General features: G+C 51.2%; 8 protein-coding genes across 8 annotated transcripts; 3 read left to right on the top strand and 5 right to left on the bottom strand.

The window, feature by feature from the left end:
• Positions 1–270: 270 nt before the first annotated feature.
• Positions 271–1,755, bottom strand: ERG24 (erg24, C-14 sterol reductase; the record flags this gene model as incomplete). Its single annotated transcript, XM_064876205.1, has 1 exon — positions 271–1,755. One exon carries the CDS (start codon positions 1,753–1,755, stop codon positions 271–273), a length of 1,485 nt encoding a protein of 494 aa, XP_064728469.1.
• Positions 1,756–2,338: 583 nt separating this feature from the next.
• On the top strand, positions 2,339–3,524 carry MRL1 (Cation-independent mannose-6-phosphate receptor CI-MPR; the record flags this gene model as incomplete). Its single annotated transcript, XM_064876204.1, has 2 exons — positions 2,339–3,283; positions 3,336–3,524. The coding sequence occupies 2 exons, from the start codon at positions 2,339–2,341 to the stop codon at positions 3,522–3,524; spliced, it is 1,134 nt and encodes a 377-aa protein (XP_064728468.1).
• A 1,470-nt stretch (positions 3,525–4,994) lies between these two features.
• PMZ80_007797 (uncharacterized protein) lies at positions 4,995–6,593 on the top strand (the record flags this gene model as incomplete). Its single annotated transcript, XM_064876203.1, has 1 exon — positions 4,995–6,593. The coding sequence occupies one exon, from the start codon at positions 4,995–4,997 to the stop codon at positions 6,591–6,593; it is 1,599 nt and encodes a 532-aa protein (XP_064728467.1).
• A 245-nt stretch (positions 6,594–6,838) lies between these two features.
• Positions 6,839–7,878, bottom strand: PMZ80_007796 (uncharacterized protein; the record flags this gene model as incomplete). The annotated part of the gene is made up of 3 exons (XM_064876202.1): positions 6,839–7,394; positions 7,489–7,720; positions 7,782–7,878. 3 exons carry the CDS (start codon positions 7,876–7,878, stop codon positions 6,839–6,841), a joined length of 885 nt encoding a protein of 294 aa, XP_064728466.1.
• A 538-nt stretch (positions 7,879–8,416) lies between these two features.
• Positions 8,417–8,923, top strand: PMZ80_007795 (uncharacterized protein; the record flags this gene model as incomplete). The annotated part of the gene is made up of 2 exons (XM_064876201.1): positions 8,417–8,617; positions 8,678–8,923. The coding sequence occupies 2 exons, from the start codon at positions 8,417–8,419 to the stop codon at positions 8,921–8,923; spliced, it is 447 nt and encodes a 148-aa protein (XP_064728465.1).
• Positions 8,924–8,957: 34 nt separating this feature from the next.
• Positions 8,958–10,973, bottom strand: PMZ80_007794 (uncharacterized protein; the record flags this gene model as incomplete). The annotated part of the gene is made up of 1 exon (XM_064876200.1): positions 8,958–10,973. The coding sequence occupies one exon, from the start codon at positions 10,971–10,973 to the stop codon at positions 8,958–8,960; it is 2,016 nt and encodes a 671-aa protein (XP_064728464.1).
• An 818-nt stretch (positions 10,974–11,791) lies between these two features.
• On the bottom strand, positions 11,792–12,502 carry PMZ80_007793 (uncharacterized protein; the record flags this gene model as incomplete). Its single annotated transcript, XM_064876199.1, has 1 exon — positions 11,792–12,502. One exon carries the CDS (start codon positions 12,500–12,502, stop codon positions 11,792–11,794), a length of 711 nt encoding a protein of 236 aa, XP_064728463.1.
• Positions 12,503–13,324: 822 nt separating this feature from the next.
• PMZ80_007792 (uncharacterized protein) lies at positions 13,325–13,561 on the bottom strand (the record flags this gene model as incomplete). The annotated part of the gene is made up of 1 exon (XM_064876198.1): positions 13,325–13,561. One exon carries the CDS (start codon positions 13,559–13,561, stop codon positions 13,325–13,327), a length of 237 nt encoding a protein of 78 aa, XP_064728462.1.
• Positions 13,562–14,377: the final 816 nt, after the last annotated feature.

Genomic DNA, 14,377 nt, shown 5'->3' with positions numbered 1-14,377 from the left:
AGGGAAAGAGCTGATTGGCATCCCTATAACGAGTGGCAGTGGCAGTGGCTTTAGCAGTGTTTTGAGGATGGCAATGGAGTGATGGGTACCATTCAAGTCGCTGGCGACGAAAGTGAGGAACTACTTCAGACAGTATCGGCATAGCTACCTCTTGGAGGATATACTTCATGAACCACACGTGGAAGTCTGTTACTTGACGCTGATACTCCAGCAAAAACCTGTCGCTCAATTCTAACATGCCTACCTGCCTGCCACAACTGTCATTCCGCTCTAATATATTCCAGGGATGATTCTCCATCTCACCTTCTCGCAATACCGATCCCAATCCTTTCCATACTTCCTCCTACACTTCTCCTCATCTCTCATCTCCCTATGCACCAGCAACACACCAAAGTAGACAATATAGAAGTAGGTGAAGATCATACCCCATCCTCTAACCTCGCCCTGCTCAACCTCAGTGTGCACTGTGCCCGTCACTGGGTTGATATAATGATGAACAACATATCCCGCAATACCTGTCGGGAGACAGTAGCTGAACGACATGATCCAGTCACCCAGGTAGTTAATATGCCTTGCTGTTCCCCACCACCCGCTGGTCAACAGTTTCGAACCACTCTCAGTCTCCATGTACTCCAGATGGCTAACTCTCGGATCATTCGGATCCTGTCTGAACCTGTTCTTCTCGTTGTTCGCACCGCGGAAGAGGTAGTACCCCGCTGCTTGGACTGCTAGCACCCCGGCCACACCAAGCCAGCCAAGCGTGAGCGGGTAGAGGGCCAGGTAACGAGCCTGTAAAGAATAAAAGAAGGGAACCCAAAGCAGATCGCCGAAGCTGAGCATGTAGCCAAAACCGTCGGTTGTTATGTCCATGGTGGATGTTATTGCATATTCCATGTATAGCGCGTCGATTGCGTAGAGAGATTGGAATGCTGTGATGAGAACAATACTATCGCTGACAAAGCCATGAGTCCTATGCTGTTTCGCTATGAAAGCAAGATCCAGTATCATCCAGCCCAGCAAGCCTGGGCGCATCTCATTGAAGACTTTGATGTCAAGGACCTGTCCGCCTGCAATAGGGATCCATCTCGGGAATGTCAAGCGTGGATTGAGCTCGCGGCCGATGAAGAAGTCGTAGAGCATGTTGCCCGTGTGTCCACCTTTTGCTAGTTCTCTGTGCTCGGGATTTGGTTGGCCTGGATGTGGAACGGTGAAACTGCGGAGGTAGACGAACACGGCGGTGGAGGTTGCGACAAGCATATTTGCTGTGACGATCTGGAGGAGGTTGTCCCAAATATATGTCCACACTATCCACTTGCTGCCATATAACAGTGTGCCGAAGCCGAGGCCAGTGAGTGTAACAAGGGCGCTGTTAAACGCGTTGAACTTGTAGGTATGTCTGCCGCCGCAGCTAAGTTGCAGACCTTCAACATGTTCACCCGGGAGGACGAGCTGGAGGAACAGAGAGAAGAAGTAGTAGGCTGAGACCCATAGGGTTGCATCTGTTGAGTAGATGCCCCTGATGCCGTTCGCTGGCCATGGTATCTGGGTCTTCAGCTTGGACCAGGTGAGGGTGCTGGGGTGGAGGAGACCCGGTGCTGGACAGCCGGAGACATCGTTGCAGAGGAAGACTGTTGCGTAGATGAAGAGAGGGAGACCGAAGGTGATTCCGAATGCTCCTAGAGGGCCACCGAACTCGTAGCCATGAGGTGCTTCCGGTACGGCTGGTTTCGACAGTTTCCGCTTGTGAGTGGACATAGCTGTATAAGGTCAAGGAGAGGGTGAAAGCAACGACTTTGACAACAAGAAGACGTTGGAACTACTGACACCAGATAAAAATCGATATATGTTCGGCACCAGCAGCTCGAAACGCGTCGCATCAGAACATTTTTTTGAGCCCGGAGAGTCGATGGCCGGATGAGCTCATAGTCAACATTCCAAATGCAAGGGCAACCAATTGCGCAGGCGCCGGTTGGTTCTCGACCCGCTGTTGGCGCTCAGATCGTGCAGGAGCCAGTGGTGCCAGGGGCGGGATGCACGATCTGTGAGTGCCTGAGATGCCTGAAAGTCTGCTTGCTGCGACTCGGTGCGGCAAGAGCGAGGCACGTTGATTCGGACTGAGGCATGTGCAGTTTCACCTCCTATCAAGGCAGTCACGACAATTGTACGTCACTGAAGCACGACCCAAACTGCTGGCTTTTGCGACAGGTCTGAACAGGAACTCTACAACATTCTCGGTGACATATCGTGGTCAACAACTACACCAGTCTCTCAACCTCCACAGCCCCCGTCGAGCCTCGCATTTGAACTTCAACCATCTCGAGCACGGCCACCCGCTAACATGCGCCTCTCGGCGACGAGACAACGGAGCGCCTTTACAATTCTCACAGCGATCGCCTCTCTTTCCACTTCGGTTGCAGCCACGTCAGATCCCAAGGAAATCAGCGGCGACCCATGCACAATCCACTCCTCACTATCAGGCAACTTCTACGATGTTCGGCCTCTGACACTAAAGGAATCTGGAACAAAGACACAGGCTGCCACGAATGAGTCTTACCACAGTCGAGGCTACGACTATGGCGCAAACTTCACCATCAACATCTGTGGATCTGTGGTGGAGGAGCTGGACGATGTCTATGGCATACCCAAGAAGGGCTGCCAACATATAGCAGCTTTTTACACAGATCCTGTCGACAACACTACGTACAGTATGGGTCAAACAAATCACAACTTGACCGTGAGAGGGAGGAAACTGCTGCTCAATTACACCAATGGCTCGCCTTGCCCGGATCTTGACGAGTACGGTGACCCGGTCCCTTACTCAGAATCGACTCTGGATGTGCGCAAGCTTCTAGATGGTGGAAGAGGCAAGGGTAAAGATGAGGACGATGATAACGATGATGATGATGACGACGACGAAGACGAAGACGATAGACCAAAGAAAGGCAAGCCTTCGAAGAACAACCGCAGAAAATCCACCCTTCTTTCCTTCATCTGCGATACTTCCCCCGCGCTTTCTACGACTCCTCGAATCTCGTTCCTCGCTTCACCAGATCACTGTTCTTACGTTTTCGAAGTACGCTCTCGGTATGCCTGCGCTGGCGCAACACCAAGTCATGAGAAGGGCACACTTGGTCCTGCAGGAGTGTTTGTTATGATACTGGGAATCGGTGTTCTTGTATACTTGCTCGGCGGTGTGGTCTATCAGCGGAATGTCATGCATCAGCGAGGTTGGAGGCAATTGCCAAACTACAGCCTGTGGGCTGGAATGTTCAGCTTTGTTTCAGTGAGTGCAGAGGAGCTATGCCGATGCAGAATATGTGCTAACAATGTGACAGGACATGTTTCAAATCATCTTCGGATCGTGCCTCAGCAGGTTACCATCTACAGGCCGACTGTTCAACTCGAAAAGAGGAGGGTACATACGAGTCTCGAACGAGGATCGTAGGGGAGGTGGTGGCAGAGGCAGATCGAGCGACGATGAAAACAGGTTAATTGACGATTTGAACGAAGAGTGGGATGATTAGGATGTTCTCGAATTATGCAGGCATATGAGGATGTCAGATAGATAATGGTATGTACATCACCAGAGGAAGACATTTCATCATGAATTCTCGACGAGTTCGTGCGCCTTCGTCAAACTTACTTTTCACGTTGCTCGGATGTGTGTAGAGGGAGACTCCAAAGGACCAAATCCCGCTGCGATGTGCCGCCGAGCCCTTGTCAACTCGGTTCCCCCATCTTCTCGGGCACTGTAGACAGCGGAACCTAAGGAATGTCTCAATTCTCGAGTGTGCAGCTCGTTCAAGTCTAGCCTTTCCTTACCGCCATCCAAGTCAGCTGCGAGACGTTAGGTTTGGTGGAATCGCATCAGCCGACCGTGGTCTCGAGATCGTTCTTGTTGAGCCTCGGAATGTCGATGATACGTTCGAGTCGTAATGTAAGCTCGGTTCCGCGCATTGTTCGGCCCACGATATGTTGCCAAAGTGTTAAAGATACTCCCTCGGGTCTTTTGTTCTCCGTAGAATTTTAGTGACAAGGTCAAGGCAAAACTGTACGGAGAGTGGTTTGTCCGAATAAGTGCGTAGCTTCCTACAGGGTGTCATTTTCACAATAGCGTCGACCTCACAGGATACCGAAAAAACTGACCGAGTACTAGGTAGTTATTATGAAAGTCAGCAAGGTTGAGTACGATAGTATGGTAACTAGCGGTCTTCTCCGGGCCCTAGAGGCTGCATACAGAGTGATATGTTTTAGCGCCTAGCCCTCCTAACGGGAGTGGCTCTCAGTACCTGGAGAGCCTAAAAGGTATCCAATGTAATTAACTATCATAACAGTGTCTCCAGTGGCTCGTCATAAACTTCGCACCGTGGGTGTAACTTAGGCAGGCTTGTTGAGGGTTCCCCGCGCTGAAGTATGTACTCCGGACATCGTGTACAGCCCGGAGATGACCGTTTTTTGCTTGTACTGGTCCTGGTCAGCCTTGATAACTAGGACTATCCTCGATCCGATTCTTTGGCATGCGGTGGGTTAACGCTTTTGTGAAAATTACTATGGATACCTTATACATAGAATGCCTCGTATACCTCACTTTTCCGCTCGCTAAGATCTGCCGAACCAAACGTGGGTTTGATGTTTGATGAGTAAGCACATGGCTTTCCGTACCTGTACTCCGATTGGTCAAATGCAGACTTACACATCCTCTACACCCTTATGAAATCATGCTTCATCCGGCAGCATCCTAATGCCAGTGTGCTGCGAACGTGTCGCGGACGTCCTTCATTGTCTTTTCTGTTTTGTAGATCTTGTTATAGTCTGCTGTACACTCTCTTCAAAGCTTGAAACAAGTCCGGCGACTTTCTACGGCGAGTTTGCGCGCCGTGAATAAATTCATTCTTGCATCTGAACTTTGACTGCTATCCATCTCGAGTCTCGTCTTGTGATCAATTGTGGTCAAACCATTGACTCCTTGACTGAAATTGGCGATAGCCTACAGGATGATGACCTCCGAACGTCCGAAGGATGTCTTCCTACCGAACGAAGTGCCGAAGAAGAGAGGCTCGCTCTCTCGATTCGTGATGCCTTTCAGATCCTCGAAGAAAGCCAGTCCAGCGTCGTCGCTTAATGGCAGCCCGAGGTCAAGTGTGGATGTTGACTACTCACAAGACTCAAAGCAGAGGCGGCTCAGCAAAGCACCCAATAGCAGCAACGTCTCTGCTGTGACGACTAGGAGCTCATTGAGCTCAGCTAGCAGTGTCCCTAACAAGCTTCGCAAACAGTCGACTGTCTCGCCACAAGTTACGAAGACCGATGAATGGGATCGAGATCGAGTGACTGGCGAGAAAAAGGATCCGACAAACATGCTTCACAGTCTTGCCCACGACTTTGATGGACCACAGCATGGCAAGCAACCGATTCTGGAAACGGAAGAGCCAGCACGACCAGCATTAGATTTTGTCTCGATACTTCCAGCAAGAATCTGGAGGCAAGCCATCTCGTCGTTAGAGCTCGAAGATGAAACATCACTATCTCTCTCAGCAAAGCCTTTTCGCGACCTCAGTGATCCTCAAATATTTCGGTATCTGAACGACCCATCACTATTTCGTGCAAGATGCAATTTTCTCGCCCGTCTGAATTACGCTCTTCCAAACCACCTCCTATGTTACATATGTGGCCGCTACCACATCCGAATCCAACCCGGCAAAGAAACCCTCCGACCAACCAACATTGCCAACCCCCTCTTCAACTGTCCCTACGCAAACTCCATCGACCCCGCAGAAAAAGTCTCCCGCCATCGAATCACATTCGGCCGCTCCCTCCCCTATCCCTTCGTCCAACTCGTCACGCGTCACCACCACTTCGGTCCGTCCTTCGGCATCCCTCCTGATACCCTCAGCAAGCGCTACAAAGACAAAGAAGAAATCGGAACGTGGTCGCATCAAACCCGCTACGCAATGATCGATGATCACCTGTACATGCGCGTCGTGTCAACAGCATTCGCACAGCCGAACCTTCCTCCGAGCGGGATGCGACACCTGCTATACTCACGCGAGGACTTCACGCCTTTCTTCAGCGTCTGTGCGCACTGGCGAGACGGCGAGCTGATGCCGGCTTGTAAATGTGCGCTAGGTCACATTCCTGCACCTCTCGAGGGATCTGGTCTGCAGAGGGTCGCGATGGAGGCACAATCTAAACTCGTGAAGCCAAGAAGTCAGATTGTGACGCAGTGCGAGAGATGTAAGGCGCTGAGACGATGCCCGGAGTGCCCGACTGAGTATCTTATTGAAGTGCGTCTTCAAGAGGATAAGACTGAGAAAGATCTTACGAAGTTCTTCAAGCAGTCACTGATTGTGACGAGGTGGTCGGATCTGGGTGATGGAAGTGCACCGTGGAGTGCTGAGTGGGCGGCAATACAAGGGGATCTGGATCACCTTGAGAAGGAGGAAAGATATGATTCGTTCAAGGAGTTAGGTAGGCGGGCAATCAGCGGGACGTTCGAGAGCTGGTTCAATCCGGAGCAGGTTCCGCCGCAACGACTACTCAGTCTCAACCCGGGCGGGGAAAGGTTGGGTGAAAAAGGACATACTTGGTATTGAGCTCAGACGAATAAATGATCAACACGACTATACCATCTCACGATACTGCCTTAACGGAGTGCATAGTGCACGGGCACGCCTTGGCTGGCGGATACGTTGCTCCATAAAGACGAATATGTGTTTCCTGTAGCAAAATTGAGTCGCAGCTCATGTCATGCCCAGCTGAGTGATCTCTCCGCTCGATCCGATATTCATTCTTTGATCAAGAAGTGGACGCCAAAACTCCTATCCATTCTGCTACAAACCTACAGCTTCGCCTTCTCCTGCTTCGCCGCCTGTCTAAACCCAGTCCTCGTGCTACCACCATCAATCTCTTGCACCGTCCCAACCATATGGGCTCCGCCCCTCCCTGACAGGAAAAGGATCAACCCCGCAAAATCCTGCGGCGTCCCAATCCGTCCACTCGGTTGCCCCCGCACAAGCGTGTCCATGGCCTCCCTCATTCCGAATGCCGTCATTCGGCTTGGGAAAACACCAGGACAGACAACATTGACATTAATGTGTTTCGGCGCAAGCTTCGCAGCTTGTATACGTGACAGGTGAACGCAGGCGGCCTTTGAGGGGCCATAACTGAACGTGCCGTTTCCTACGGCACTCAGCCCACCAGCGTCAGTCGTTGTAACGTCGTAAGTTGAGATTGCGGCCATGGAGGCAATGTTGATGACGCGGCTGGGGTGGTCTGTTGATGCGCGCTTGAGGAGGAGAGGTTCGAGGCCGACGGTGGTGTAGAAGATGGATTTTACGTTGAGGGCCATGAGTTTGTCCCAGCCGGATTCGGGGAAGTCGTCGTAGGGGGCGCCCCTGTATGAAATGTTAGTACGCGATACAAGCCAGCCAGCCAGCCCGGCGGAACACGTCTCAGAGCTTGGGAGGGTGAGGAAGATGAACTACTCACCAAGTCGCGCCCGAATTGTTGATCAACACATCCAACCGGTCAGTCTTCTTCTTCACCTCTGCTACGAGCCCGTCACAGCCCTTCTTGCTTCCTAGGTCGGCGATGACATACTCGCACTTGCCAGGACCGAGCTTGTTGAGACGGTCAGATGTCTTCTTTAGCTCTGATTCCTTGCGGGATGCGATGATGACGCGAGCGCCGTTCTGGATGAAGGCTTGGGCGGCCATCTCGCCTAGGAAGGGTTAGCAGGAGAACAATGTATGAAGGCTGGGAAGAGAGGAGGATATGCTTACCGAGGCCTGTGGCACCTCCGGTTACGAGGCAGACATAGTCGTTGAATGAGAAGAGGGAGGAGACGGAGAGATCTGTCGAGTCTGGGGTGAGAGCCATGCTTGATGATGAAGAAGGGTTGGATATAGTTCGTTCCGAGAGGATCTATGCTGTTGCTTGCTCAAGACGTTGGTCAACACTTGGTTTGATGGTCGGGCTCCAGTATGCTTGAGGATAGTAGGGCTCGGAATACAGCTGAGAATCGTCGCTGTTGGGTTCTGGAGGTTTGAGGTAAGACCGAAGATGTCTGTTCTGTTGTGAAGCGGAACAAACACTATGGAAACGGACTATGAAGACCTTGAGTAATAGAGCTCGGATATGCACGATTGAATGCTGGACACACAAGCGGAGGTGTTGGACCTCGGCACCTTAGCATTGATCACGTGCTGACGTGATATCGACGCGATACCGACGTTAACGCTGTACGGGTAGAGTGGAGCCCGGCACGTTTCGAAGCCTATCCATTTTAACCCTTGCATAAGCAAGGAGGGAAGGACTGATGACCTTACCTACGGCAGGCTCTTGCAATGCATTATAGCGATGTGTCCCGCAAATCTGAGCAACAGTAAGTGGCAAATTGGGGTCATTCTTCGACAACATGCCTCATTCACCGTTCACAGAAACAGTCTATCCAGCAATCGATGATCTGGAACGTTGTGAACAAGAGCTACAGCAACACAGGGATGACTATGAGTGTGATGGTGAGCTGGAAACAAAGACACAGCAAACGGCATTGCTAGGCATGTGTGGCAGTCTTATCAGCCTGTGTCGATTCCTCGAGAAGAAATTGGACGCGAAGGTAAGATACCGAATCGCTGCTAGCATACCCTGGGTAAGGAAAGCCTGACTGATTCTGTAGGACAAGAAAATCAGAAACCTCGAAGAGACAATCAAGTCAATGACGACCCAACTATGTCAGGCAGAGTCCAGGATGAGGAAAAAGAATTCTTCATATGAGTTTGTGCGGCAGAAGCTCGAAAAGTTGGAGAATCCTAATGTGCATGATCCGACCAAGGCGCCAATTCCAGACACAACGCTGGACTCGAAATTTCAGTGGGTGGAGGAGACAATTGTACCACAGAAACGCCCGAGATGCAATAGCTAAACGCTCAAGCTGCCATCTATCAGTTGTTCTCTCGTCATAATGATCCACGGGCCACATGTGTCCGCCGTTCACCTATTTCTTGCTCCACGTCTTGCTCGTTCGAGGTAAGCTCATGCGCCATCAACGCAGTAGCAGGGTCAACGGCAGAGCTAGCAGAGAAGTCGCGACGTCTCGGTCGTATCTGCTTCTCAACCTCGTCCGCAGGCGAAACAGCCTGGTAACCTCTGCGGTTCAGTACACGTGAGAGCAGACGCCCGAATTCGTTACAGCGACACCAGGCAAAGATGGCCAGTGCTATGATGAGCGAGACAGCCACGAGGCCAATAGCTTTGATGACTGTTCTGTCGTTCTTGAGAGATCGCCTCCACTCTTTCTTGAAGGTCGTATATTGGTGAAGCAAAGAGCCTGCAGTATCCTCGATAGCGGTCGACGTGCCGGTTTCCACATTCAGCAAAGGTGTAACCCCCAGAATTCTGTCATGCTTGTCAAGAGCAATAGCGCATACGTAAGGTCCTGCATCACCGATGAAAGCGCCATCCTCAAAACCAGTCTTGTCCATCGCTCGCAGCACACTTTTCGTGCTGATCACCTTCGTCGGTTCATGCGCAGCCAATACTAACCACTTCGCCAGCCTTGTCGCACCATTCCAGCTGAAGTAGACAGTATCATTGGCGAGATCTGCATAGAGGTCTTCGTAGTCCGCGTTGAAAAGCGACAAAGGAGTGCCATTATACGATGGCCCCGGAGCAATGTTCGGACTCCAATAAGGCTCTCCAACCCAATCGAGCTTGTAAGCACGATAGTTGTCCGCAGTTTCGCGATCAATGTCTTTCATAACCGGACCGAGCCGCACATCCCAGAGAATAGTGCCATTGGGTGCGAACTCGGTAAAGCCTGGCTCGCTTCCATAACCAAGAACAACATTGCCGTTGTCGAGATAGTGCATTCCACCTTTGCGGACAGCTGTAATGTAGTCTGGAGCCCTGTACTCGCGAGCGAGCCATGCTGTCATATTGTCGTAGTCGAGGCTGATGATAATACCGCGTGAGACTGGGTCTTCTGGTTGGAAATAGCCGCAACTTCTGTCATCGAAGAGAGAGATCGCGGTTAGCGAACCATCGATCCATCGAGCATCATGTTGCCATGAGAAGTCTAACGCACGCCCGCCATCGAGGTCAATAAATTCGTTGCGTGGTCCACCAAGAGTCCAGATGATGTTCCCTGTAACGCCGTCGATGTAGTAAAGAGCGCTAGTGTGTCGCGCGGATATCAGAAAATTGCCACTGAAATCCTTTTGTACGCTGTTAATGTGGAAGAAATCCCAGCCGTGCCAGCTTTCGTTTCCTTGACTTTCAATCTCAGCCAACCAGTACGAATCGTGCAAGTCGATGTGATCGGTCGCACGCCACTGGAAAACAAGCTCATTAGTCGCTAAATCGATTTCCTGAAAGTACGAGTCCATCAGCCACGAATTTTCCGTCAACGGAAAATCGTCACTTCCATACTCCTGTAGGTCGAAAGGTCGAGACTGGTAGGCGGTGAAGACAACATGGCAGTCATCGGTAAGGTAAACGTCGTGAGCGTCGATATATTCCAGATCGACAGAAGAAACATTCCACACCATGTGGTAGGTTGAATTGAGAATGTATATATTGCCAGCCGCTCGACCGTCGATGTTGTCACCTGCCCACCATACTAGATAGTCTGTGCTGTTGCACGTTTGAACGGTGAAGCCAAAGGTGTCCTCGTTGTAGTGAGGCCCTTGATAGACGACGGAAAGTGTCTTGGCATCGAGCAACTGAGGTACTGTTGTTATGTTCTCGGCGTGAGCTGCCCATGTGACGTAGCTTGCTGAAGAGGATCCATATTGCTCTTCGACGATGACATTGGCGACCGGTGCTAAGATCTCAAGGTCGGAGAAGAAGGTTTGTCTCGGATATGGTCCTAGCTCGCCTTCCTGATATGCTCGGTTGTTGTGAAAGGGAGGAATGTCAGCAAGGCTGAAAGTGAGGAGATCGAGAAGCAGAACCAGCAAGAAACAAACTTCCATAATAACACATGTTGCAAAACGCTACAAGAATGAAGGATCCGAAATCAAGTCAATGGAGGTAAGGACAACTCTGTACTTCTCACCATTCTTGTGGTCTGGTGCGCATCGTTGACTTGGAAATTGAGGCAAGATTCCCGTCGTGGCATCCCTGTCATGACGCGTACCAGCTCCATAATGGGCACAGACCCGTTCGACAAGAGCCTATCAGGCATCTAGTGGCGGCGGAACAGTTCAATGTTGCATACTTGGCAGAGACATCGTCCCGTGGTAGACAGCTCGATGCATGAACAGGGCGATATATCGTCGCGCATTCGTTGAGGACTTTTGTCGTATCTAGAAGAGGAGAGAGATAGGTTGCGGACGGAAGTTTGGGATCAGCCGAGGTTTAACGCACATACCGTATGAGAAAATCACGTGATGTGTTCGGCTGTGATCAGACCCCACAGCCCCGACAAGCTGGCTCCAACCCATTCCGCGCGAGCATCGGCCTGTTTCAAAATACGTGCCGATCCATTACATGCTGTCGTAGAGACGAGGGCATCCTACAGACACATCACGGTGCTTCTCCTTAGCATCTTGACTACCAATGGCTTGACCAACTTGTTAGCTACTCAGCGCGGACTTCGAAATACGATATCGACCCGACTTCGCTCGGGCCTTCACTCAAGCATTCACCACCAGCACTGGCAGTTTCAATTTCATCGCGTTATTCACGATCCTCAGCTGGAGAGCGTACGAAATGTTATGCTGTCTGAATGACTGCTCGATTACTGCTTTCTGCGCCCCTGATGGTCCTCGGCTAAACCGTCAGTCAGTATTCACGACAATGGAACGGTACGCACCTCATTCGGCATCATTCCCTGTGCAGCGATCTTGTCATGTGTGCTTGCAATCTGACTACCTCTTGGGGCGGATGCATATAGCAATCTTCCTCGTCCATTCTTCAGGACGTACGTCTCATGGGTAGCAGATGTATGTTTATGGCCGGGCACGGAAGGTGTTTTATGGTACTCAACATTGTGACCCAAGACAACTGTGGGGCTACGTTTCTCGACCGCAGTCTTGTTCGCATGAGATGTAGCCGCCGACGAATTTCTGTCTCTTCGAGGCAGCCTTCGAGTGGATGAACTTTGCTTGGATGGTACTGACGTCTCCATTGTCTCAGCTCTGGCAATGCCCTGCACCCTGGCAACATGATCTTTGCTTCGGGAGCTCTCTCTTCTATCACCTCGATATCGTGACATGGCGTCTGATAATAGTCTCGAGCTTGCTCTTCTGGCTTGATCATCTTTGGTCCCCTTTGTGTGTGCTTCCCGGCCAGTGAAGATGGACAGGGACAAATTTTGTGCCTCTGCTAGGTGCGGAGAGTTGGCAGGCAGATTGCAGGTGAACATGACATTGTCGGATTTGCTGGCATATGTGACGCGATCGGGAGCCTCTAGCTCTGATCGAAAGCTGGGATGGTCATTGTCGCTATCATGCAGCCATGGCGAATGCTCCTTCCTAGGACGACGCCAGAAAGAGAGCATGGTTGGCGGAAACCAGGGGGAGCCGTTCAGAACCGTGGAATCGAGTCCATCAGAAGCCAGCCGGCACGATATAGCAGCCTGAGCTGTTGGCTAGGGCATAGTTAGGTTGGGTATAGTTAGGTCATCGGCTCATCGAAGTGTCTGGTGACATGCTGACGTGAACAGACAAGGCGCCTTGCCATAGGCCGACTTGGTACGCCTTCAATGATTTGGACTGGGGGTTTTCCGAATAAACTCGCCTTGCGCTTCACATGCTTGCATTCTGAGCCCAGAGTCATAGCCGTACTTGGTTCGACAAGTCAATCCCTCGCTACGAAGCCCCAAAGAGAAAAGGTTGGCATGTCAAATCGTGCGGCAGCTGCAGAAGTTTGATTGACATTGGGCATCGGCCTGAGCATCGGAGTGGCAACATTGGCTGTGCCAGCGAAGTTCCATGCTTCCCATGCACATCGACACCGTGATTGAATCTGATTTCGTGGTAGGCTGTCGCGTGCAGACTCGATCGATCGTCGCTGTCGGGCGCATGCAAGGCAAAGACACTAAACTCAGTTTCCACGCTTTTCAGCCAACAAGAGCACGATTCCATTGGGACACCAATGTCGAAGGACGTACTTGCGGACAGCAGGACTTGACGGAACAAAAGTGTTATTGGTGCATTACAGCTTCTGGCCAAGCGGTACATATTACTGTATTCGTCTACGACAAAGTGGCTCCCGCAGCTGTACACCGTTCCTGTCACTGAGTTCTAGCTCAGCCCATAGCTTCTCTGCCATCCCACAATGTTCGGTGTCCAATTGAAGACAGACGAAACCACTTTATGCCTCAGCGCTTTTTTGTCTCTCGAGTGAGTGTAGCAAATGCCCCACCAGCCGTTGCTGCACCATCGCGACCTTTGAATTTCCAGACAACTTCCCTTTCGTATTGTCCACCGAGTGCACCCCCGGCTGCTTGGCCGGCTGCTCCGTATCTTTTGGTATCCTTGATTTCGTAGACAGTGCGAGCGTCAGATGACTGCACATTTTGTTTCTTGTTCTTGGGAGTGGGGGAGCCCTGACCCATGATGGATTGCTGTAAACGGTTTGTGACGAACGCAATCGTTTTATGTAGTGGTTTGTGTGTATGTATCAAGGCCTCAACGTGGCCGGTACGCTGCTGGTTTGAGATAAGGTGTGGAGGAAGAAACTTGTACTCGATGGATGACTTGACGGGTAGAACGAGGGGAAAGATTGTAGAACGTCTTGGTCCTCTATGCCGGTCTTTATAGGCACGTAAACGCTCCTGACATGCTGATCTTGGCACCTGATCAGATGCATGGCTCTGCCACGTCGACGATTGTAGTGCGCTGCGCCGTGGCTCATGTAGTAGCGTGCCTCGTCTCGAATTGCCTGCCAGTCGAGGCCTCGAATGAAGCCGTAAAGCGCACTCCATGTCAAAAATGGCAGAGCATGCATTCCTTAGCGTGGTCTTTCCGTAGCCTTTCCGTCTCTGAACGAATCCGAGCTTCCATTCTTCGAAATCCTTGATCATGTGGCAGGCAACCTACCAGAAGCAAATTTGACTTTGTGATGATTGTGCCTCTAGACCGCAACTTACCTGCAGATAGCCTAGACTTTCTTGTATTTTGGACTGCAAGAAGTGCCTTGCCGTGCAGCACACCCACCATCACGGAGATATGCTCTACCCATAAAGTTGTCGTGGTTGACAGAGCGAGCAGCAGCACATTCGTCGGCGTTCAGAATCGTCGCCACCAACCTGTGGTTGTTGTTCTGATGGTATTCCCTAAAGCGTTAGAGAGTTTGGTCACTATAATTCCAAGAGGTGGGAACGGGCGTCTCAGATAGGAAGCCGTGATGTTTCCTCCGCTGAAAGTAAGTC

The sequence above is a fragment of the Knufia obscura genome, assembly GCF_036327395.1.
Source record: "Knufia obscura strain CCFEE 5817 isolate CBS 148926 chromosome Unknown scaffold_9, whole genome shotgun sequence".
Classification (NCBI taxonomy): Eukaryota; Fungi; Ascomycota; class Eurotiomycetes; order Chaetothyriales; family Trichomeriaceae; genus Knufia; species Knufia obscura.
This window is presented reverse-complemented; position numbering and strand designations above follow the sequence as displayed.